Source organism: Notolepis coatsorum (assembly GCF_963971535.1).
Source record: "Notolepis coatsorum genome assembly, chromosome: 5".
NCBI lineage: Eukaryota > Metazoa > Chordata > Actinopteri > Aulopiformes > Paralepididae > Notolepis > Notolepis coatsorum.
In genome coordinates, this window is record NC_140169.1 from 18,537,257 (window position 1) to 18,563,870 (window position 26,614).

Here is a 26,614-nt window from a genome sequence, read left to right on the forward strand (position 1 = left end):
TTATAATCTTTCAGGGGAAAAAACTCATTCTGCATTAATAAATAAAAAAAATTAAGCGTAAAAAAAAAAAAGGAAATCGACTAACAAAGTCTTGGTCAACTAAGATGAAACCATATGAACAGCCCTCCTAGCAGTGTTATGTATGTAAGCCCACTGTATGGGCTTAAGGATGCGTTTTCACCACCGTTTTGTTTGTTGGTTGGAAGACAAAACATGCTAAAGATGACTGAATGAGTGAGAGAGAGAGAGAGATCCCACACTCATGAGAGGTGCAGCAGGGATGGGGGGGCATGCAAAATCAACACAGGGGTTTGGGAGAGGAAGGAGGAGTGATTGCACCTCACTCCGACTCAACAGTGTTGCAGCTCATCTTTTACGAGACTGGGAAGAGATAATTTGACAACCGACAACATTAGCTTAATCCCCAATGTTAACAAACACCCCCATACACATAAAGAAATTAGGCTGCTGTGGCTTTAGAGAAACCTAGTTTATCCAGAATATCTCCTCAAGTACACCCCTTCCTGCTTCCTCAGAACCTGGGCTCTGTAAACCCTCGCCTTGGGCTGACAAAACTCAAAGGGACTCGAGTGGGTCTTATCTATGGTGGTAAAACAGTTCTTTATCAGTGGGGAGGAGTCGCAACGAAAGCTCACCAGCATTGGTTCTTAAACTAAGGGTTGAGAGTGGGATCCAAAAATGGATTTAGTAAAATGTCAGAATATTTTGAGGTTCTATTTCTACTACTTCTGCGTTTCTTTCTACTTCTATTTTATTATAATATTTAAAATGTTTATTATCTATTTATTCTTATGTCCTTATTTGCCAATAATAGCAGTGTAATGCTGTTTCAGAACTGCCCAGAACTTGGGCAGAATAAAAAGATATATATTTGAATAAAGTTATCTTCAATAGAACGTAGGTTGTACTTTCGTTTGTATATTTGTAGTGTTGGGACTTTATTCCTCTTTTACTTTTTGTATTCCTCTTACTTATTTTTTTACTGTATGAAGCACATTCGCAGGGGCTCATACAGAACCAAGCATTTCACTGTAATGTACAGTACATGACAAATACAAAAAACATGAACATAATTTTAAACAAATGTAAAAAATAAAAATAAATATATATACAGTGCAGTCTTATGACAGTGAAACATTTAAGTATTTTTTTTTATCCACTTTTTCTCCTCCTGTTTTTCTGTGTTTTTCTCCCATCCCAATTTAGTCGTTATGTCAATTCCCCCCTCCCCTTCCTGGTCGTTGCTCGCATGTGCCCCCCACTGGGCAGCGGTTCCCAAACTTTTTTGGCCGTGCACCCCCTGTCACCTCCCGACCTAGCTGACGCACCCCCCAATGGGTTTCTGTTAGAAAAAATTGTTGCTGGTCTCCGTGCACAGATTTTATTTTTTATTTTATCTCTTCCCACAGCGACTATGGATAGGGAATTTCTTTATTTAATTAAAATGTTCACGACAACATGGATGCATGTATTAATGCATGTTTAATATCCATAATAATAAAGGTTTGACTAAGATTTTTATGAAATTTTATTGTAAAAAAATAATAATAAATTAATTTACCACCATTAGCCTTTTCATGTCACGCACCACCTAGAGGGCGCTCACGCACCACAAGGGGTGCGCGCACAACAGTTTGGGAACCACTGGTCTAGGGAGCCCTGAAGTCTATCAGATGCTTCCTCCGAGACATAGGAGACAGCCATCAGCATCTTTTCACCTGCCAGCGCGGACTCTCATAGGCGAGGTGTAACGTGTGGGAGGTCACACTACCCTCACCATCTCCCTCCCTCGCTGTTTCCAACAACCAGAATACCACCCCACCGGCTTCCCTCCCGCTGACTCTGCCAATTGAGCCAGTATGACGGCCGGCCAAGCCGGAGGAAACGCTGACAGCCGGATTCGATACCAGTGTCTCTCGCGTTGGTGGCTTAGTCTGCTGCGCCACCCAGCCGCCCCACATTTAAGTTGTTTTGAAAAGGAACAATGACTATGAGGTTACAGTGCAGACTTTCAGCTTTAATCCGATGGTGTTTACATTCATATTGGGTGAACTGTGTACATTTTCAGTCCCTCCAGGATTTTGTGTTTTTTTTCTTTTTCATTGTTACGATAAAACATTTCTCCAAAATTGCGATGCAATTTGCAAAGTTGCATGTGATTTATTTTTCTTCTTTTTGGGGGAAATTGACAAAAATTGCAAGTCGGAAGATTTTTTTTTGATTATTTATTTAAATTAATATTTTTTTTAAAGAGTAATTTTTAAAACATAAGCATAAATAAGAATTAACGCAATTAATCACATCACCCTTTTTTACCCAAACTGCCTCCCATAGCGGTGGCTGGTATGTTTACATTCCTTGATCACTCAGTGATTCACTCTGACATGTAAACCGTGACCAGACATCCCCTGAATGTCTTATTTCAAAATACAAAGTTTCCAAACTGACTTTTGGATTAAACCAAGTTGTATAAACGATTGAGTGATTAACAGTCTTTCTTAAGTAATGTTACACAGGTTGAGCTATGCTATGCTTACTAATTATGTTACAGCCACAGCCAGGGCCTCTCTCCCACCTGTCTATCAGCAGGTCTCCACGGCCTTATATGGGTCTCTTCCTGTTCCCGCCTCACCATCACTCTGCCTACCTGGGCCGGCCTACATACCCGAGAACCCTCACGTCATCACGGAGCCAGGATAAAAGGCCTGCACCCCTGCCACTTCTGGTCCGAGTGCTGTTTTTGCCTCTTGTGGTATTAGGACTCTTCTCTGGACCTCTATACTATATATATATATATATATATATATATATATATTAGAGGTGGGCCGTTAACGGCGTTAACGTGCTGCGTTAACGCCGGACTGTTATCGCGCGATAATACAATTGACGCCGTTAATCTATTTCTCAAACTTGGGTCTCCTCTCCTCTCTCTGTCTGCACAAGAAGCGAGCCGCTCACTCACTCACACATACAGGTACTTAAGGGCGGGGCCTATCTGTGGCTCAGTGTTGAAGCGCTGAGGACACAGACCGAGCTCTGCGCTCATTATTATTATTATTATTATTATCATGGCGGAGAGAACAAAACGAAAGTCTGGGTACACTTTACGAAAGTCGATGCAGACAACGCACGTTGTCACAAGTGCAATAAAATATTTGCAAGTATGGGTGGCAATACAAGCAATTTGTCAAAACATAACATTAGTCTGGAGAAATGTGCCGTTTTCGACTGCTTTGCTCGCAGTGTTCCATCTCCATGCACGTCCACTGCAGGTAAGCCAAGATAATACGGAGTTAGCTAGGCTAATAACGAATTATTACGAATAGGCTAATAAATAAAATATAATTGTTTAGCTACAAATATATTTGAAAGATGACAGCCCACGCCTCCTCCCTCTCCCTCCATCACCGAATACAGCCAAGCCAAGTCCCTTCACCCTAGCAGCTAGGAAGGATGACAGAGGTAGGGGGCGACGAGTGTCACAGGGCTGTGACCCAGTTTGTTGTCAAAGGCCTGCACCCCTTCTCTACAGTGGAGTCCAAGGGCTTTAGGTAACAACTAATCATTCAGTGTATATCTTTTTTTTTTTTATCTTACATTTGTTGTTTATTATAAAAAGTCTATAATTCAGACACATTTAAAACATTGTTACTGCTGTTGCTGAAGAAATTATATTTATTTATTATATTTATTTATAAAGTTATATAAAAGAACATTGCTGCTGCTGTTGCTGAAGAAATAATATTTATTTATAAAGTTATAAATAATAAAGCAATGTCGATAAAGTACCGAACCGTTAAGCAGTATCGATAAGAGTAGTATTATCGATAAAATCCTAACGATACCCATCCCTAGGTAGAACACATATTTTGAATGCCTTCGGCAGACTTCAAATGAGCCATTTTAATCTAGATTAATCTAGATTAACTCCAGGATTGCAGATAGATTAATCTAGATTAAATTTTTTTTATCTATGCCCACCTCTAATATATATATATTTATAGTGTGATTTGTGAGCTCTGTAGCCTGCGTCATCCTAACCCCTGTTCTCTGATGTGCAGGACCTCACCCCTCCGGCCTGCACTCACCCACGGACCTCACCAGCCTGCACCCTCCTGGAACTCACCTACCCCCGTCGCCCATCTGTCTCTCCCCCACTCCCTGCTCTTCATCACCAGCCCCCTGCGGCCCTGCCCCTTGTCCTTCCCTGGTTTCAATAAACCTTCTAAACCGCCTCATTCTCTGTGCCTGTGTTCTGCTCTTGGGTTCTCTAGACCAGTGGTTCCCAAAGTCGGGGTCGCGACCCAAAGGTGGGCCGCGAGCAGCCACGGGTGGGCCGCGAGATGATTTAAAAAAAAAAAAAAAAAAAATGTTTTTCTTTTTTTTTGTCAGGCCACTGAACTTAGAAGCAGGCCAGGACAGTGTTTCTAGTTGTATTCTAAAATTCTATTCTATTGTATTCTAAAATGTGACTATATGGTTTTATATTAACTTAATAAATAAACAAAAACGAAATATCTACTTATTTCAACGAACATTTCAAACTAAATAACAGATTATGCACATAAAACGCTGAAAACAACCGAAGCAACAATAGTATTTTAATGAGGCTATTATTATTATCATTATTATTTTGCAACAAGTTAGCCCTCTCATAAATAGCACATATAAATTAATAACTAACTTGAACTAACTTAATAGGATTGAAGTGATATTTGGCTTAAAAAATCGGTCACCTGGCAAAAAAAAAAAAAAAAAAAGCCTGACGATGTCCATTGGGCCGCGGCTCTCTGACGCCTTATTTTCTGGGCCCTGGCCTGAAAAGTTTGGGAACCCCTGCTCTAGACCAGTGTTTCGCAACTGGTGGGTCGCAACCCAAAAGTGGGTCGCGGGGCCATTTTGAGTGGGTCGCGGATGTGTGTGTAAAAAAAATAAAGGTTAAAAATATATATTTTATTATTCACCTTATTCTTTTGCACTACCTATCTTTGTGAAAGTGGCTTCTCAGCTCTGGTCCAGCTGAAGACGAAGCAGAGGAACAGATTGGACATTGAGCATGACCTCAGAGTTGCTTTGTCTACCATCACCCCAGACTTTGAGACTCTTGTCAGGAGAAAACAACATCCCCAGTTATCCCATTAGTTCCCTGGGATGTTAAGCTAAGAAATCTGCTAAGAAGCATATATTATTTATTAATATTTTATTTCATTGGGTTTTTAGCCCTAGTTGCACTTTTGTGTGTTTATTTCATGTTTTTAACAGTGCATGAAATATTGTGTATTACTGCAAAAAAAGAAAATTGAAATAAATCATAGTGGTTAAAAAATTTGGGCCACGACTTAATGACTAAGGAAAGGCTAGAGGCTAGACCAGTTGAGAACCACTGCTCTAGACACCCCCATAACAAATGATGATAGATAGTAGTGTTGATAACAGAGATTGACCGAAGGAGCCATCTGCTAACAAATATATTGTTTAATCAGAGAACAAATGTATTCACAACATGGATCGCCATTCAACATAATATTGAAGACTCTTATACGTATGATACTTATGATTACTTTCTCTAACCATTTTGTCATGTATTTCTTTATGATTGCAGCCCCTACGGATACATTTTGCTATGCTTTTTCTTAAATTTTTTATAATATATGGCTCTTTATACGGCTCTGGATTTGCACATTTAATGCAGAGAAATCACAGACATTTTGCTAAATTGCAAGCCCTCGCAAATATTGTGGAGATTGGTTGAATTTGCATACATTTTTGCAATCGCAATCATTTCCTGGAGGGACAGCATTTTATGGGACCAAATGTAATTAAATTGACAAATTAACAAACTTAAATAAAATTGTCATATTTAATATTCGGTAGCAAGTGGTCAGTCGTGACATTATTTCGTTTTTCCTCCAACAAAGCAGAGACCAGTGCCCCTCAATACATTTGAATGGGACTTAATGGGATTTTAGGTGTCCAGTGGACTCCCATCAGAATACTCAAACACAGTATTGTATTGATGTAGCGGACATCAAAGAGTTATTTAGTCCAGTGCCTGAAGATTTAAAGAAAATATAAATCACCACCCTCCTATCATAGCCTTCCACAGTAACATTTAAAAGTCTCAAATCATGTTTATAATCTTTGAGATAATTTATTGCGAAATAATGCATATCTACATCTAGGCTTCCTCTGACAATTAATTGAATTTAATTTCCATGACATGAGGAGCTTGTCGCGGCTCATGCGCGCGCTCGGCCAATCAGAGCAACGCGGAAGGGCATGTTGGCTGCCGAAAGTATTCACGCGTACTGACTGGCAAACCTCTTACTATCACTGACTGGAAATGGACATTCCAGACACAGAATTAGACTGGACAAAAAAATGTGAAGTAGATTTCCCCCCAGCTCTATACATTACGGTTCTCTTAAGTGCACAGAGCAGCGGAGGGCGAGACGTGCCACTCTGTTCTGAGCGAGCTGAAGTTTCTCCAGATCCCGCTTTGAAGCGCTCGACCAAATTGTTGGGCAGTAGTCCAAGTGGGATAGGACTAAAGCTTGTAACGTTAGTTTAACGGTCTTCTCACTCAATAGATGAGCACCAAACTTGAACAGAAAACAAAAATAACAGATTTTGTTTTCCCTAAGCACATTACGAGGCCAACATCAGGTATTGAGGGTAATTTTAAGATGATTTTCCAGACTGCTGTTAAAGGTGCAGTAAATGGTATTTATTTGTTAAAATAAGTGGTCTACATGTTAAAATAATAGCTCTCCCAGTCCCTCTGCTCTGCAGTAAACACTAAATACACAGTGTATAGTCTGACACAAATAGAAAATAATTGTATGCAAATATGTGCTTTAAACAGGTAAAATGATCTGTAATCTGTAAGTAAGCATATATCTGGCTTGGCAAGATCTCTTGAAATAAGTAAAATATCTAGGGTTCTCTCTCCTGATAAAGTGGAATGGGATACGAGTAAAAATGTATGTTTACTGCAGAGCGGAGGGACTGGGAGACCCATGTTACTGACCAAACACTCTATATGTGACCGATGGTCGTCAGAATGTAGAGCTATTTAACACAAAAATACCACTTACAGCAGCTTCAAGTTTCCCACTATTGGTTACATAAAGCCTTCATGTTGGACATAAAAACGTAGGTGCTTTACACTGTGGTAACCTGCACACAATGGATATAAGAAAATCCATGTGTTTGATGGATATATTCGTTGAATTTATCAGAGTGTAATCCAATTGTAATTTAGTTTTACGCTTTTAGTAAACATTCCCTGCTCTGCGTATCTAGCAGGTTCCTGTGAGTGAGTGTGTGTGGGGGGGGGGGGGGGGGGGGGGTGAAGCGAGAGAGAAGGCAGTGGTTCACAGTTTGCCTGATAAAACCACAGAACACCCAGGTTACAAAACACACCAAGAGGAAAGACCCAAAGCAGAGACAGACCTTGATCATTGCACCACTCCCTGAATCGTCACTTCATTAAGATTGTAACATGAATCCCGTCATTACATAATTTCCTGCGCTGATTCGGTTGGTATCACATGCTGATGACGAATCATTGGACAGACAGCCAATCATGGAAGATCTCATCGCTAAGAGAGCCAACACCAGGAACCAGAATCATAAAGCCCGCCCATAGTGCAGAAGTTGATCGGTTGAAGCGAAAGCTACGGCAAAGGCTGATTGGATGGTTGTACATACCTGGCCCGCCTCCAGGCCAAACTGGCCTCAGTACATCATAATACTGGAATAGACAGGGCATATAGTACGATTTTAATAGAGGCAAAGCACACACACACACACACACACAAACCATGGCATAAATAAACACACACAACTAGTTTGGTCTTAATAAAGTATCATCATATTGAAGAGAACACAGGTTAACAATGTGAGGTGAGAAATGTGTTCCAATCCACACACACAAAATACACACACACAAACTACACACTGCTTGGAGGCAGACAATTCTTTTCAATATCTCAGTTAGTTAAAAACCGACCCCCTTCACCGGCCAGAAATCCAGCAGGAATAGAGAGAGAAGGAGGGGAGGAGAAGGAGGAGGGGGTACGGAGAGGAGAGACTGGAAAGAGGAGATACTGGAATAATCAAAGACAAGTGAGGAAAAGACAGCAGAGTAAAGAGGTAAATAGAGAGAGAGTGATGGGAGATGGGGCAGATAAAAGAAAGAAACAGGGGAAAAGGGGAGAAGAGAAGAGCGACGAGGAGAGAGAAGGAGGTGAAGAAAGAAGAAGATGGAGAAAGGGAAGGAGTGAAGAGAGAGAGGTAGATGATATTCTAGAGGAGGTGGCGTGACGTATACGGTCGTTAATCTTGTCAATGTCGCGGGAGCAGGAAGAACCCCTTTCAGACTATCAGATAGTCTAGTAGTACCTGGTATTAGTGTTCTAATGTTGTCTCGTCTGAAGTCTATCAGATAGTCTAGTAGTACCTGGTATTATTAGTGTTCTAATGTTGTCTGCAGTCTGTAGTCCATCAGATAGTCTAGTACAGTGCTTCTCAAACTTTTTCTGTCAGGCCCCCCTTTGACGGACCAAAATATTTTGGGCCCCCCCCCTCGCCCCAACAAAATAGTCATGAAATGGGCCATGTTTAAATTTATTGAAATAACACCAATATCGTGACCTTTCAAATTGGCCCTATATTTTGTTTTCAGAGCCGTCATGGATGAAAAGCCAGCTTCACACAGATACTGTATGTGGTGCTGAATGGTATCAACACCTTAACTGCTGCATCATGAGATACTTGGTGGGCCATGAGATGAGATACTTGGTACTCAGCACCACACTCTGAAACTAGCTCTCTAGGTGGTATCAGATGAGATTTCAAAGAGTTCTTCCAAGAGTTTGGATGGAGATGTGTCAGGAAGCTTTGTCTCAATGTTGTCTGTAAAGGTTTTTTTTATCCAGAGTAACTTGGTGATCCTTTTGTGTTTTATTAAATAATGATTTTCAGATTTTGAGAAATGGTATTTTCATGGAGAGCAGTGCAGCTGCAACAGATAGCACTTTAGTGATAGTTTTCTGTAAAAAGTGTTATCTTTTTTTTTTCAAGGCCCCCCCTGTCATGCCTCTGGGTGACTTTGAGAAACACTGGTCTAGTAGAACCTGGTATTATTAGTGTTCTAATGTTGTCTCATCCTAAGTCCATCAGATAGTCTAGTAGAACCTGGTATTATTAGTGTTCTAATGTTGTCTGCAGTCTGTAGTCCATCAGATAGTCTAGTAGAACCTGGTATTATTAGTGTTCTAATGACACATTGTGTGCTTCTTACCAATGTGGCGCGAAATACCTAAAAAAAACAGCTTATCGGCCGCGTGGTCATTTAACGATGATTACCCGCTATCTTGATTACAATGCAAGTTGTTTACCCAGCGAGATACGTGCAACGCTGATGTAAGGACAGGAGTAGTGTATGTGTTGTATCTAGTGAGCTGTAGTGTATGTGTTGTATCTAGTGAGCTGTAGTGTATGTGTTGTATCTAGTGAGCTGTAGTGTATGTGTTGTATCTAGTGAGATGTAGTGTATGTGTTGTATCTAGTGAGATGTAGTGTATGTGTTGTATCTAGTGAGCTGTAGTGTATGTGTTGTATCTAGTGAGCTGTAGTGTATGTGTTGTATCTACAGTAGAGATGTAGTGTATGTGTTGTATCTAGTGAGCTGTAGTGTATGTGTTGTATCTAGTGAGCTGTAGTGTATGTGTTGTATCTAGTGAGCTGTAGTGTATGTGTTGTATCTAGTGAGCTGTAGTGTATGTGTTGTATCTAGTGAGCTGTAGTGTATGTGTTGTATCTAGTGAGCTGTAGTGTATGTGTTGTATCTAGTGAGCTGTAGTGTATGTGTTGTATCTAGTGAGATGTAGTGTATGTGTTGTATCTAGTGAGCTGTAGTGTATGTGTTGTATCTACAGTAGTGTATGTGTTGTATCTACAGTAGTGGGCTGTAGTGTATGTGTTGTATCTAGTGAGCTGTAGTGTATGTATTGTATCTAGTGAGCTGTAGTGTATGTATTGTATCTAGTGAGCTGTAGTGTATGTGTTGTATCTAGTGAGCTGTAGTGTATGTGTTGTATCTAGTGAGCTGTAGTGTATGTGTTGTATCTACAGTAGTGGGCTGTAGTGTATGTGTTGTATCTAGTGAGCTGTAGTGTATGTGTTGTATCTACAGTAGTGTATGTGTTGTATCTAGTGAGCTGTAGTGTATGTGTTGTATCTACAGTAGAGATGTAGTGTATGTGTTGTATCTAGTGAGCTGCAGTGTATGTGTTGTATCTACAGTAGTGTGTGTGTTGTATCTAGTGAGCTGTAGTGTATGTGTTGTATCTAGTGAGCTGTAGTGTATGTGTTGTATCTAGTGAGCTGTAGTGTATGTGTTGTATCTAGTGAGCTGTAGTGTATGTGTTGTATCTACAGTAGTGAGCTGTAGTGTATGTGTTGTATCTAGTGAGATGTAGTGTATGTGTTGTATCTAGTGAGCTGTAGTGTATGTGTTGTATCTAGTGAGCTGTAGTGTATGTGTTGTATCTAGTGAGCTGTAGTGTATGTGTTGTATCTACAGTAGAGCTGTAGTGTATGTGTTGTATCTAGTGAGCTGTAGTGTATGTGTTGTATCTAGTGAGATGTAGTGTATGTGTTGTATCTAGTGAGATGTAGTGTATGTGTTGTATCTAGTGAGCTGTAGTGTATGTGTTGTATCTACAGTAGAGCTGTAGTGTATGTGTTGTATCTAGTGAGATGTAGTGTATGTGTTGTATCTACAGTAGAGCTGTAGTGTATGTGTTGTATCTAGTGAGATGTAGTGTATGTGTTGTATCTAGTGAGCTGTAGTGTATGTGTTGTATCTAGTGAGATGTAGTGTATGTGTTGTATCTAGTGAGATGTAGTGTATGTGTTGTATCTACAGTAGAGCTGTAGTGTATGTGTTGTATCTAGTGAGATGTAGTGTATGTGTTGTATCTACAGTAGAGCTGTAGTGTATGTGTTGTATCTAGTGAGATGTAGTGTATGTGTTGTCTTTACGTCTGTCTGCTACAAGTCTGTCTCTGGTGTCAAGTCTGTCCGCCTGCCTGTCTGTCTGTGATCATCACACACTGACAGTCATCAGCTACACAAAACAGGCCTCTTGTTGATACTATACACACACTGTGTAATCCTGGTATAACCAGTGTCACATATACTGTAGATAATATAAACACACCATAAATCAGCACAGAAGCGAGTGTGCCAAACACAAATACACTCCAACACATTGAATCACACACTCAAAGATACACACATGCATTTCTTATTTCTATACTAACAGGGCAGGTCAACACATACACACACACACACACTATCTGTCCCTCCACAGTGCCAGTGGGGCAGGTCAGTAGATAAGCCGTCCTAACACTCTTATGGCATTAGGCCATGAAAAACACACCCAGCTAACAGCCAGAGAGGCTTCTCTTCAGCGCTGGGATCAGCCTAGTGATCACTAGACAAGCGCCTATTAGGACATCTGAACCTGAACCTTTCCTTTAAGCGGGAAGGGCGGATAAGGATTGCTGGTTCGATCCCCGTTACAGACAGTGCCAACGTTGCCCAAGTGCCCCTGAGCAATATGTGCATGTATATGTGGTGCGGTATATGTCTGTTGAGCTGGGCGGGGGTTTGAAGATTAGCCAACGATAGCCAAGTACTGTGATACAGCACAACGGGCAGCTGCTTACAACATGTCTAAGTTGTATCTGTCCTTGTCAAAATCTACCATAGAATAGAATAGAATAGAAATACTTTTATTATCCCGTGGGAAATTAGACACTGCAAATCGCTCAACATTTAAACATTTAGACAGGACAGGTCACAATTTAGAGAACTTGACAAAAAGTACAAAACTGGTAGAGCGATCTGCAGCAGCGGCCGTCTCAGGCGACGCATGCGTACTAACCTACATATACATATACATATACATATACATATACATATACACAGTGATGGGCAGTAGCTTGCTACAAGTAGCGACGCTACATAGCTTAACTACAATTCTCAGTAGCGTGCTGGTAGCTCGCTACTTTTTAACCAGGGTAGCGATCTCTGTAGCGGAGCTATTTATAGAACGAAGTAGTAACGTAGCGACGAGAAACGTTACACGCTACTTTCGGGAGAGATAGTCTAGACTAGAAGATCTGCGAGGAGAAAAAAAAACTCCCCGTAAAAAACCCACTATGATTGGTTGGTTTGTTTAGATATGAGTGACGACTCATGATTGGGTATGGTAGACCAAAACATTACGGGTAGGCCAATCAGAGGCAGGATAGGGCGGGACTCCAGCCGCAAAGCAGGAAGTGAAAATCAAAACACAGACGTATTGAATGAATGCAATTTAACGGATTACATGAAATGAACCAGTCTGCGCGAAATGGCAGAGGGGTTCGATGGCATTGATGAAGATGATGATGTCAATAACAACAATGACTCTCCATGGCCCTATCTGGGACACATGTATGAGTTTGACTGAAAAAACGGCTAAAACATATGCTGCTCTCTCAACACATCCAGCACTAACTTGAGGACAGTCAGGTGAGCTGATGAAAATCAACCGTTCCCAAACAGCACACAAGTCAGTACACTTTGTCAACAGCTTTAACTAAGATAGCTGCTATCATGATGTTTCACTGTAGGCAAAAAATGAACAATATTATTGGGGTGGAGAAAAGAAAAAAAGAGGGAAAAGCAGTGGTTCTCAACCTGTGGGACAGGACCCCCAGGGTCCCCACATGATTTTGGGGCCATGGAATGTTTTGTGAGTTACATATTTAAATACATTTGGTCATTTAGCTGACACTTTCATTCAAAGCAACTTACAAATTGTGTACAACAAGTCAGTAGGAGTGGTACATATCTAGCAGCCAAGGATAAGTAGTATTGTTTGTCAGTGTCAAGCTTGAGTGTTATACTCTGAGTACATACTGTAGTAGTATAGACATATTAGCATAGTTGGTAGTAGTATATACATTGGTAGCATAATACTAGTAAAATGAAGTAAAACAATTCAGATATTGAAGAAGTGTGTAATACAAGTTCATGTTAAAAGGATGACACAAAAAGCCAGACCGAGGGCTTGTTTCAGTTTTATAATAAACAATCAAACTGAGAATTTTTTTTCCTGCCTATTTGTTTGGTGGAAACTTGGTCACGAAGTAAAAAAAAAAAAAAAAAAAAAGTAGTGCCGATGTAGCTAGCTATTTTTGTCATGTTCTTGTAGTGTAGCTTGCTACATTTCTCTGGGGATAGCTTCCATTGTAGTTGAGCTATATTTAATCGAGAGTAACTTGTAGTGTAGCTTGCTACATTTTCCAAGTAGCTTGCCCATCACTGCATATACATGTACATGTACTGGATAGTCCCCACTAGCTGATCAGATACCTTCTCTTTTCTGAATGGCTGGCTCCGGGACTCCTGGGCAAAGCCTCAATCTCCATTGGTCCGCAGGTGGGGGCAGGGGCGGGGCTGACCACGGGTAGGGGTAACCAGGCGCTTCTGGTGGGCGTGGCCTTAGGGGGAGAAAAGGGCGTGAGAGGGGAGGGGAGGAAAGGAGGGAGGGAGTTAGAGAAGGAGAGAAAGAGAGAGAGGAGGGGTAAGGAGAGGTAGATGGACGGGAGGGAGAAGAGTTAGTGAAGGAGAAGTACAGTACATAGACACAATAGAAGCTCCATTTCTATCACCTCACACAACTACAATAACTGCAGTTTCATAATATTGTCAGGCAGCAGTTAGAAAGTGGAATACTCTCCTAACCTGTTGTGTATACAGTCTGTCAGCCAAGCCTCACTCTCACAGACTTGTCCCTGCTCTCTCCAACGTGCTCTAGAATATAAATCTAGAATAGTAATGACCTTTTTAGATTATTAGGTTTCTGGAGGCTTGTCCTTTGCTCTTAGAATCTCGCCCATCGATTCAAACTCGTACCGAGGCCTTTTCCAGACTTTCCTTTACTTTTAATCCATTCCAATTAGCCAATGAGGATTCAGGAGAACTATGTTGTCAGTCTTTTTTTTGTTGATTAGTAGTTTCTTTATGCTTTTTTTATTACTTATTTCCAAGATAATTATGAATCTTAGCATTAGCATATAATTTCAATTAATGTTCTATTAAATGAATGAATTTGGTTAACTGACAACAAAGCGTATTGTTTAATGGGACACTTTCAGATATGGAAACCCTTCAATGTGGCGTCCCCCAAGGAAGTTGCCTTGGTCCTTTGCACTATTAAATTTTTTTTTAATGATTTACCTTATGTATTGAATAATGCATGCATGGACATTTATGCGGATGACACGACAATGTATGTATCTGCAGAGAAATATCCAAGAAGAGTTAATGCTGGTTTCTAATTGGGTTACTGAAAACAAGTTAAAGTTAAATGTTTAAAAAACAAAGACTCACTGCTGTTACCTCAAGTACCGGAGGGGACTTGTGCTATGTATGACTTAGTCCACATTGCAGCCGGCTTGTGGGAGGCAAGAAACAGCGTTCGTGACAGGGGAGGGTTGAATTGGATGATACGAAATTGGGATGGGAGAAAATATAGAAAAATGGGAGAAAAGGTGGATAAAAAAAAAAAAAAAGACTCGGAAGGTGTGCTCATCTATTGAGTGAGAAGACCGTTAAACTAACGTTACAAGCTTTAGTCCTATCCCACTTGGACTACTGCCCAACAATTTGGTTGAGCGCTTCAAAGCGGGATCTGGAGAAACTTCAGCTCGCTCAGAACAGAGTGGCACGTCTCGCCCAGGGGCGGGGCTAGGGGGTGGCTACTTGGGCTCAAGCCCCGAATGTTTTCTGAAAAACCCAGAATCTTTTTTTTTTTTTTTTTTTTTTTTTTTTTTTTGACAATTCATCATTGTTACATGAAAATACGTTTGCACCAGATTTAGCAGAAGCTAATTTCCATCTGTGGTCTATCCAGCTGCTAACTGTATTTGAGTGAGTTAAGTCTTGGTGTTATGGTAGACTCAGACCTAAGCTTTAAATCACAATCAACAAGTTGACAAAAACTTAATTCTTCCACCTTAGAAACATAGCTAAAGTACGGCCATTTATAAATCAAAAGGACGCTGAAAACCAGATCCATGCCTTTATCTCAAGCCAACTCGACTACTGTAATGCACTCCTTACCGGCCTCCCGAAAGAATACGATGATAACTATTTTATTGCAATGCACTATTGCATTATTTTATTCTATTTTACTAACTATTTTATTGCACTGCACTATTTTACTTTGTATCAGTGAATCATAGACGCCTGGCCATAAGAGCATTCGGAGCATCTCTGCTCTCCCACTATTGAACTTGGGGGAGCAAAGGTATGCTCTTGCTCCACCACTTTTTGATCATATGAAAAATATGATATATCCGCCCCCAATATATAAATCTAACCATAACTACGTTATGGTTAACTGAGTTTTATAGTGAAAAGAGCAGCTTTATTGGTCAAGATTGAAGGCTCTATATTGCAGGAAATTGCACGTACAGGTTAATTAAATAAAAAATAGCGGGCACCTATCTGGGCTAAGCCCCGGATCTCCTACAATCCTAAATCCGCCCCTGGTCTCACCCTCCGCTACTCTGTGCACTTTAGAGAACCGTAATGTATAGAGCTGTTGTGCATGTGAAGATAATGATGATCAGCAACCAATTTACTTTTAAGAAAAAGTTGAAGGATGCCATTATGAATGGTGAAATACAGTTGAGTTACTGATTTATTTAGTTAGTATCGTTAGTTTAGTTAGTATTGTATTTGTGATTGGAGCCTTTGTGTGTTTTTTTGTGAGATTTTGAAGATGTTGAGAATGTGCTTAGGCTAAGGTGTTTCTTATGTTTTATTCTTTTTTTTCTTTTACTGTAATGTACTGTAATGTTGTAGGTTGTGTGTTAGGACCCCAGGGTGAATAGTCTTTCACCCATGGGTGTAGACTAATGGGGGATCCATAAATAAACAAATAAATCACATCTCTGGTAAAATTGTACTGATTTGTCAATTACATAAATTAGTAACAACAAAATATTGAGACCGTTAATTGACTAATAATTTCTTTAGTCGAGGACAGCCCAGGGCCCTCATTCATCAACGTGTTCTACGCACAGATTTGTGCTTACCCTGTGCGTACGATCATTTCTAAGCAAAGAGTGGGATTCATCAATTTCAACTTGAACTTGACTTCGTGCTTATATTTACGCACAGCTCGGACCATGCGTACCTGGCGCCCAGTGGTAGAATATATTATTACAACAAGGAAATGAGCTTCTGTGCATAATAACACTGGATGTTCTGTATGAACCGTAATTCATTATAGTTCATTGTAAAATAGCAACAGTAGTGTAATTATGGTCAAAACCCTATAAATAGCATTTGGAATAATAGATCTTTCTCTCAGAATGAATGCAGCATGGTTTATATAGCGTTATCGGAATATACGGGGTGTAGGCTACTGGACTGACTGCGCTCCGCGTAGCTTGATTGATTGATTGATTGAAAAGTTTATTAACAGATTGCAGAATGGGTACAGTACAGTACAGCTCAGTACATACAATTGTTAAGGGGATGCAGACCAGAGAAAGACTTTCGTCTTGTTTACATCAGGGTCCCCCATTTTCAATTCATCATAAATCATAAAGCTCAACTTGTTAATATTTTGCGCACAGACCGCCGAAACACGGGAACGTTTTGATTATATTTAAAAGGCTTTACGTTAAACGAAACAAGTGGAATTTCGAAGCTGTAAGCAGAATACAAGTCATATGAATATAGTGTTCTTCCCCCTTTTTACTGTATAAGAAAGAATAGAAAACGCATTGCAATGACACCAGATAGTGGACAGACTATGTATATGATGGGATTCAAGTTCATGTATTGAAAGGCAGGCTACATCATACATGCAGTGAGATTCATTGTTCTTGTATATGCTCTCGTATTATTGTTTATATAGGCTACCCAATACTGACATCAAAATAGATTGTAGTATGCCTCTAGAAATCATATGCAGCAGGTAGAAAATTGACGGGAGATCCATCGCGATTTGGAATAAAATTGAGGAGAACTTTAATCCCTGGGTATTAATCAAACAACACGGGAAAAGGCAGTCATATTCCAGCGCGGTCTTTATTAGCCGACAACAAAATAGATAATAATAATAATAACTTTATTTGTATAGCACTTTTCATACAGAGGTTGCAGTTCAAAGTGCTTCACAACAGTAAAAAATACAGGCATAAAAAGATAGACAGGTAGAATCACAGTGTTTCACATTAGGATCTAGCATCCCAATAGGCTCTCCGCTTACAGTTTTCAGTAACACAAATAGTAAAAATAGTTTAGCGAGCGTAAAAATAGTTTAGCGAGCAAAGATTAGATGCCTCTAAAAATCATATAGCCAATCGAACACAACTAATAAAGGCATTCATATTACAGCACGGTTATAATGACACACAACCAACGCCAAACAGTGGTCAACGAACGGTCTTTATTAGTATTTTGAGCTGTCCAGGCAGAATTGCAGCAATGGTCTTAGGGAGCCGTTGATATCTGACATCACCGTTTACAAGTCCGCCTTTTATTTATCCCATAATACGCGATAGTGTCTTCTTGGTTCGACAGCAGTGAACAATCTTCGTGGAGTTTCTCAGAGTTCCGCTCGGGTCAGTTCATTATTTCACATCCCATGGGGGGTGTTTCCTCATTTTCATGACCATATATGGATAATCATGCACGAGCATTGGCGGTAGAACAAAGTGGTATTCATCAACACGGAGGAGCATAGAGCCTGCGTACGCACGTGTGATGAATCCCGACTTCCCTGTGCGTACACTGGTTCTACATTCCGTGCTTACGTGTGGAAATAGAACATGTTCTACGCACACATTGATGAATGAGGGCCCTGGTGTTTTTCTAAAACTCAAAATGATTAAAACGCTGATATTTGTGTTCCAAGAACAATACAGGTTGACAATACAACACCCATACAGTGGACAGGGGAGATCCCTATGAATTGGAAGTAATCATTTATCTTCTCTGTTCTCATACATGGGAAAAGGAATCTATCCCACGAGCAGCCATTTGGTTCCTCACCTTTGTGTCTTTGCCGGTACTGACTCCATTGTTGTGTGAGCTGGCTGGGGCCCTGAGGAGCAGGGAGAGAACAAATATAATTGTATTATTTAATAAACAGTGGGTGACACTTTTTTTCTTTTTTAAATAAGGGATTAAAAATGATGGTCAAAGGTCAGATGACTAAGGTAATGCCTACAATGACAAAAAGACAAATTCGGCCTTCTATCCAGTCTACTGTCTGATTCTGTCCAGTCAGCGCTGATCCTTTATCACTTAAAGGGGAACTATCTTATAAATGGCCTTTTTGAGTGTTTAGCATTGTTTCCTAGCTATGTGAACTTATATTAATATGATCTATGTCTCTAATTCTCATATTGGCGCATTCTTCCAATTCTCCTCTCACAATATTCACCCTCACTGAACTGAGTCATTTGAAAATGTGCTGATTTGTGATGTCAGAGAGTAAGTAAGAGACACCGCTGCATGATAATGTGGCTGTGTGGCATCAGGTACATGATGAGCTGCACACAGTGGTTGGAGCCCAGGCTCAAAACGGCTTAAGATCTTGAGGTAGAAAAATGCTGTTTTTGAGGACTTGATTAGAAATACAAAACAATGAATTAAAAAAATTATAATTACAGAGGTGTTCCATAGACTCATAGGAATTGTGTAAAAGTGCCCAAATAGTGAAAGAAATAGTAAAATAGTTCCCCTTTAAGAATGTTTTCCGATTCATCTTGTGAACGGTTTGACTTGACCAATCCTGCCACAGCTGCACGCTATGGATGACATCACGGTTATTAGTCAGCATGTAACCGTGGGAACTTAAAGGCTACCCCGGTAACACACAATTATAGCAGAGTCTCATGATGAGATTAAATGGTGTGTGTGTGTGTGTGTGTCACACTGTTCCCACAAAACCACAGGAAGAGATTAAAAAACAGTTTCTGTCACAATAAGGTTTTGTCCAGATAACAGATACTCACTCGTGGTGGTGCCTGAACGGTCCTGTGGAAACAGAAAGAGAGAACGTGCTGTGAGTGTGTTGTCCAGATAGGTAGCACTGTCTTAGAAATTCATTGCGATTCCCGCTCCTCCCGGGCAGAATGTCGATGTGTCCTTGAGCAAGACACACACAGTAACCCCTCATTGCTCCCGATGTGTAGGTTGGCACCTTGCATGGTCGACCTCCGCCATCGGTGTGTTAATGTGTGAGTGAATGGGTGAATGTGAGGAACTTGTAAAGCGCTTTGGATAAAAGCGCTATATAAATTGCACAATTTACCATTTATATAATGTATATATGCAGTAAACTGTATATGTGTATGTGTGTATGTGAAGATGATGTGTATTGTGCCAGAGTGTGTGTGTGTTGCCCTCACCTCTATTCTGCATGGTTCTTCTGGAATAGCGTCGACTGGGTCTTCTCTCAAAAGAGGCCGATCGCCGAGCCTTATTGGCCTTGGTCGTCTGGTACTCCGTCTTCCCACTGACACACACACACACACGTTTGCATTACTATACGTGGGCGACAGTGGCTTATGTCACGCTCAGGTTGGGTTCATTTCCACCCAAGGGGTCAAACCTCAAGAATTGACTATATTCACACGGCACCATTTTGCTCTTATGTAACGCTCAGGTTGGGTTCCTTGCCGTGTGAATAAGTCAATGCTACCTCTACCAATGCACCCAAGACAACCTTTTGATGCCGTATTATTACTACAGTGGCAGTATGATCATGTGATTAAGCTGCATGTCGTCTTGACTCCTGTAATCGTGATGTAAGATGATGAGACAGGGGTGACCCCTGGTGAACTCCGTGACCGTCCGAGCCACAGCAACGTCTCACTGCCAACAAACCCTACGACCCCTGCATGTGTTAAACCAACTTCACATGCTTATCCAACTGGCTAATGGTTAGACACACATAGAAAAGAGAGTTAGCTGGCTACTGTTTGTGACATCTCTGAATCTCTGCCCAGCGTAGAGTCTGCAGTGATCTCTGTTGCTATACAGTGTGCTATGTGTGTGTGTGTGTTTCCCAAACCATTTCTTTCAGCTTCAGGAGAAATTCATTATCTTATCGAGGCAAAGTTCCTTTGCTTCTGCTAGACCACCATAGGCGAGAGAGAAATAACAGCGAGAGACAAAAACATTTGTATTTTAATTTATTTTAATATGTTTTTGTAGATTTTTATTTGTTTGTACTACCGGGCAGTCCGGTAGAGAGAGAGGGAGAGGAGGAAATGGGAGACAGAGCAGGGGAAGACATTGGGCAAAGGACGCCGGGTCCGGGAGTCGAACCCGGGTCGGCCGTTTCGCGACGCAGCGTTACATGGTGTGCTACTAGAGCGCAGACAAATATTATTTCTTGATAGTGTTTGAGTTGTGCCATGAATTACACATGACGTCTTTTTTTAAGATAATTTCACAAGTCAAGAAAGTTGATTGACTCGTTAGCTAACGTTTTTGCGAACATCATCGATAGCTTTTGATGCTATAACGTAACAATAGCTAGCTGACAATAACACTTTTAAATTGACAAACATGTGTAATTCATGGCACAATTCAAACGGGATGAATAATTGTTTGTCTGTCGCCGTTGACTACCGTTCATATTTCTTCCCGAAACAGGGTCCCGTGGTGGTCCAGCAGGAAGGGGAGGGACTTCGCCTCTCGATTGCATGCAGCTTTTTGTAGTGCTAAGTAACTGTGCTAATGTGACATGCGTGTTTTTGAGAAAATAGTTATTACTAAAAGAAATCTAAATAATAACTTGAATAATTTGACCTCAATTAACTCATTGGGCGCCAAAAACGAGTATACTCGTCTTTCGTCGCCAACACTTGAACGTCAAAAACGAGTATACTCGTTTTTGGATCCTTTGATATTTTTCCTTTGATCCCCATTCTAAACACTCACTCGGAGCTGCCCGTGTCTCCCTGGCACAGCTGCCTATATTGGAATTGCAATGACGATCGAATCCCGCCAGGTGGCAGTATCGCCTACCGTTCGAACTTGGGATATCAGTTGTCTTCCAGTACTGAGTTACCTCCGGCTGCTTCCGCCTCGGAGTGGATCAGGACATAGCAATCGGTCGGAGATTTGGTGCCTCAGACCTATTCTTTCCCGTATGATAGCCATGCCCAATGCACACAAGTAATTGCGGTCGCAATGGGACGACTGGGATTTATTCATTTTGGAGTACCTTCTGACTGAGGTAAGGTCTATTTTAGGTAACCTGCTGGTATTTTTTTTTACCTAAAACATGCTTTTGTACCGATCACAGTATTGTATTTTACGGACCTAAAACATGCTTTTGGTAACGATCGCAGTTTAGGGGTAAGACGAAGTATTTGGGGTTTCAGGCGAGCAACCCGAACGATTTGGGCATAATGCATATAACGCGGCATATCTCGATCTATGAAAAAAGACTGGATTATTTTGGAAAGGGGCAATGTTTAGCATGGAATAGCGCACAAACTAAAGTATGTAGAGATTAACTGGTTAGTCAGTGTTGGACTATGAACAATGCCTGTCAAATGAGCCATACTATTGGCTCCATAGCTATAATACAGAACACATGATGGGTCCGCAAACATCGCTAAAATGGTCAATAACGCTGGCGCCATTGAGTAGAGATGGGGAAACAGCGTGGCGGTCAATGAGTTAAAGGTGAGAATTATCTAATATTTTATAATAATAACAAATGTGTAAGATCAAGCCGATAAAACAATGAAAATTCACAGCCTTCTTTGTTTGTTTACAGATGGTGTCAATAATTCACCAGGGCACTGTACGTGTTTGTATGATGCCATCCCTCAAGTAAGACTCCAGATCTAGCCCATCAGCTTGTAGAGTACGTGATTGATTCTTACCTGTATCTGAAGCGCGAGCCCATGCGTATGAAGCCGGAGCGGGCAGAGTTCTTCTGCACTGGTCCCCTCAGCCTGAAGAAAGCATGGTGCTCCACCGCACACTTCCAGAGGTGCTTACAGGCCTTGGGGTGGTCCATACGAAACACAAAGGTATGCTCCTGCTCTTTACCCTGAGGGGGGGGGGGGGGGGGGGAGAGAGAGCGAGAGAGAGAATGTATTTATAAATATACAGTAGATCAGTCCAGGCATCAAATCTAACATATTTATAAATATATAGTAGATCAGTCCAGGCATCAAATCGAACATATTTATAAATATATAGTAGATCAGTCCAGGCATCAAATGTAATGTATTTATAAATATATAGTAGATCAGCCCAGGCATCAAATGTAATGTATTTATAAATATATAGTAGATCAGTCCAGGCATCAGGTTCAACACATTTATAAACAACTCAAACTAACATAATTTAGACCTACTTCACATTTCTTCTCCACGGCAGTCTCTCCATTTTCCAGTTCCTAGATGTGGAGGCGGAGGGATATGAAGGGAGGCGCATGTTATGTTTGGTTGTGATGTGTCCAGGTTGTGGCTCATTACTTTGATATTACAGGACGGTCTGGTGTCTATAGCTGATATGAAACAGTAGCATGTCCTATATGCTCTGTAAATAACTATGTACAGATACCGAGATGTCACACCATGTTACCTGTTACCTGTTTATTGCACAATGTTGTTTTTTATTGGATTCTATTATATGTTGTACCACTGTATTGCACATCGTTGCGGGCAAGACCACCCGCATTTCATTGTATACTTGTATGCCGTGACAATTAAAACTCTTGACTTGACTTGTAGCTCCTTAACTCTTTCAATCTATCTTTCTCGACAGTTTCTCACCTTCTCCCTTATCGTTACTGTTGACATCTTTCTCTTTCTTTCTTTCTTCCTCCCTCCCTCCCAATGTATCTCTCCCTCCTTTTTTATTCCATCCCTCCCTTATTCACTTCCCTCCCTCATTCACTAGTTGCGACAACAGTAGCTAGAGAAGGTGCTGCAGAGAGAATACAAAACATACTGCTGTGAGTTCTCTGTCTTCCAGCATGACCGCCTATAACCAGTAGTAACCACCTTCAAAATAAAATGCCTAATGCAGTGGTAGAGTAAGTAAAACACTGGAAAATCATGATATTACTGTTCTACTGTGACTTGTTTACAAGATCCAGTAACAATACACTGAATTATTATGTTTTTGTTTATATATTTCCCATATCAATAAACAGTGTAAAGATATATAATTAACTGAATATAAAAATATGAGAAAATAAACAGTGTAAACAAAGGTGCAGATGAGGGTCTGTATGCCCCATCAGTCATAATACATAACGTTTATTGTAAAACAATAAACATACAATAAATATAGATAATAATGTTGGAGAACACACACGCACAGCTTGTATTCAGTGAATTCCTGTAGTGTCATAGTTCACATTCCAACTGGTCACCTGCCACTACGGTTTAGCATTAGGACTGGAGTCTGGAGCGTGTCACTAACCAGGGATCACTTTCACTGGAGTCCAGACATTACTGTAGCCAGCGTGTCACTAACCAGGGATCACTTTCACTGGAGTCCAGACATTACTGTAGCCAGCGTGTCACTAACCAGGGATCACTTTCACTGGAGTCCAGACATTACTGTAGCCAGCGTGTCACTAACCAGGGATCACTTTCACTGGAGTCCAGACATTACTGTAGCCAGCGTGTCACTAACCAGGGATCACTTTCACTGGAGTCCAGACATTACTGTAGCCAGCGTGTCACTAACCAGGGATCACTTTCACTGGAGTCCAGACATTACTGTAGCCAGCGTGTCACTAACCAGGGATCACTTTCACTGGAGTCCAGACATTACTGTAGCCAGCGTGTCACTAACCAGGGATCACTTTCACTTTTACTTAATTAATCGGTTTAAAACCTTGCCAGTCACAGGATTGGCTAGTGCTTCCTCTGGGGAGGCACTCAGAAGCACCCTGACTGGCCATGGCCATTTGTGAGCAGGACACCATTAGACTGTTTGTAAAGCAACTCTTTGCTAGTCAGGAACAATCTAGGCTGAGTACTTGAAACAGTCACTATCCAAATAAGGAGCAATACGTAGTATCATGCTATCATACTCGCGCTGGTGATTGGCTTATGCTTAACACATTGAGTGCCGACCATGAGATTAGTCGGGTTAACTCGCCATGCGTTGAGTGCCAAGGCCCGAGAAAACTCTGGTTTTAATCGTTATTTCTTTTATTAGCAATATCCATTCATTTTTCATCCATCCAGCCTGACGTTATCATTGGGAATGGGTCTGAGCTCGAAAAGGGCAAATACCGCCACCTATCGTCTCCCGGATGGTATTGCACATCATTGGATTGGATTGGGTGGGGCTGTGCATCAGAAAAAAAGTCCGGTCCGGGGTTTTCCCTTCTCTGGCAAGCAGTATCTGTTACCACATTCACTGGGGAGGCTCGGAGCAGCTTTCGATTATGTGTTTTGGACTATAACGTTGGATCAATAAACGCGATCAATATTTGGAATGGCGACTAGGAATTGGATTAATCTTTTTGCAGAACATCTGATGTGAGGTAAGGACTCTATGTTACCAGTTTTGGGTTAATCAGATGTTTTTTTCACAGCGATCACAACGTGTGTGTGTGTGTGTGTGTGTGTGCGTAACGTTAGCGCTAAGCACGGCATGGATAATCGATTTTTCAGCCTTCGCAAATTTCCCCGACCTCCCATTGACTTCCTTATTGGCACGGTAGCCCTAATATGGTCAAAGGGGCGTGGCACTGAATGTGTTAAGGTCCCCAGAGTTTGCACTGAATTAGGAAAATCTGCTTTTAGCTTCTGTGCCCCAGACACGTGAAATGTTTTGCAAAGCACCTTAAAACTCAATACTTTAGTATCCATTGGTTAGTATAAATCTATAATAGCCAACCATTTCACCTCAGTCTGTAGTTGTTTTAATTAATTTGATTCATTTAAAGGTCCCCCGTCTTATAAATTGCCTTTTCCAGTGTTTAGCATTGTTTTCTAGCAATGTGGGGTTGTATCAACAATGTCTGTGTCTCGGATTCTCATTTTGGCAGATTGCTCCAGTTCAGATGTCACGAGATCCTCCCCGACTGAACTAAGCCATTCTGATTTGACTGTTTTGCTGACGTGAATAAGGCACTGATCTGCATATCTCAGTCCCTGGTTGTAGTCACCGCCCACAATCAACAATTCGCTCAACAACGGAGCAGTGGGAATAATGTGGAAGCGGTTTCCCTGTCCCTGACTCTCCCTCTGTCTCTCTCTCCACCTGCATTTTACACACAATCGCGAGTCGAGCCGCTCACACAGCGCACACGCGCGCTCACAGAGCGATCTCTCCCTCTCTCTATCCGTCTCTATCTCTCCACCTGCATTTTACACACAATCGCGAGTCGAGCCGCTCACACGCGGAGCGATCTCTCCTCTCTCTCGCTCTCTCTCGTATGTATCACGCTGTGTGGGTGACTGTCACTCAAAGCACTTTGCGAGTATGGGCGGAGCCCAGCCCAAAACAGCTTGAAATTTTGAAGTGGAAAAATGGGGACAGGGGATTTTTTTTTTTTTTTTTTTATCTTTCTTTCCCTCCTTTTTCCCGATTTTTCTCCCATCCCACCCTTCCTGGTTGTTGCATACTTTCCCCTACTGTTGGTCCGGGAGACCGGAGACTGTCACATGCTTTCCTCCGACGCATGTGCAGCCTGGGGCAGGCCAACCTGGCCGCGCAGGTTCTCACCGGGGAGAGTGTAGCGTGTGGGAGGCCACAATATCTCTCCTTAGTTCCAACCCTCGCTGAGCAGGCGCCCCGACCGAACTGTAGGGGTCGCTGTCCACAACGCCCAGGACCCACCCTTCAGCTTTCCCACCCCCTGATACAGCCAATTGTATCAGTGTGAGAGGCCAGCCAAGCTGATAGCAACGCCGGGAGCTGGATTCGAACAGGCGAATCCTAGTGTCTCCCGGTGTTGGTGACGAACGTAATCTCCGTGCGCCACCTGCCCCCCCCAAAACAGGGGACCTTTAATGAATTAAATCGTTTAATTGATTTACTTGTCTGTTTCTATATTGTTTTTGTATTATGTACTGTAATTGTAATTCTTTAACCCTCTAAAGCCCATGCGACACAAGACATGTTTTTCAAAACATGAAATATCTTTGGAACCGTTTATGACGAAGACTCGCTGAATCTGGAGATTCTCTTCTCTCCGTCAAAATTGAAAGCGCATCTCAGTCTATTTTTTTTATGTAAAATATTGTATGCTCACACAAAGGTAATGTATGATGGTGACTTTACACTGCACCAGGAATAATGTGTAGGTTCCACTGAATCATAAAAGGTATAACACCTGATACTGACTCAAAGAATAAGCTCAGAATTGGCAAAAACATATCACTATGTCCAGACGAACCTTTGTCTATGAAGGCTTTAGACTGAGGGTTAATCACAACATTTCAGACAGTGAACGGTCCGTTTGATTATAGAATCTGTACGGAGCTACACTGAGTCTGCG

At 41.3% G+C, this 26,614-nt stretch overlaps 1 protein-coding gene across 2 annotated transcripts in view; it reads right to left on the bottom strand.

The window, feature by feature from the left end:
* epb41l5 (erythrocyte membrane protein band 4.1 like 5) overlaps window positions 1-26,614 on the bottom strand; it is a 293,764-nt gene that overhangs the window by 88,984 nt on the left and 178,166 nt on the right. For both annotated transcript variants that reach the window (XM_084313933.1, XM_084313934.1), the window contains exons 12-17: window positions 22,499-22,540; window positions 22,020-22,189; window positions 19,524-19,630; window positions 19,128-19,149; window positions 18,160-18,211; window positions 13,459-13,586 (exon numbers count right to left, since the gene is read on the bottom strand). In XM_084313933.1, the coding sequence (XP_084170059.1) occupies window positions 13,459-13,586; window positions 18,160-18,211; window positions 19,128-19,149; window positions 19,524-19,630; window positions 22,020-22,189; window positions 22,499-22,540 (521 nt within the window). The remainder of the gene's footprint in view (window positions 1-13,458; window positions 13,587-18,159; window positions 18,212-19,127; window positions 19,150-19,523; window positions 19,631-22,019; window positions 22,190-22,498; window positions 22,541-26,614) is intronic.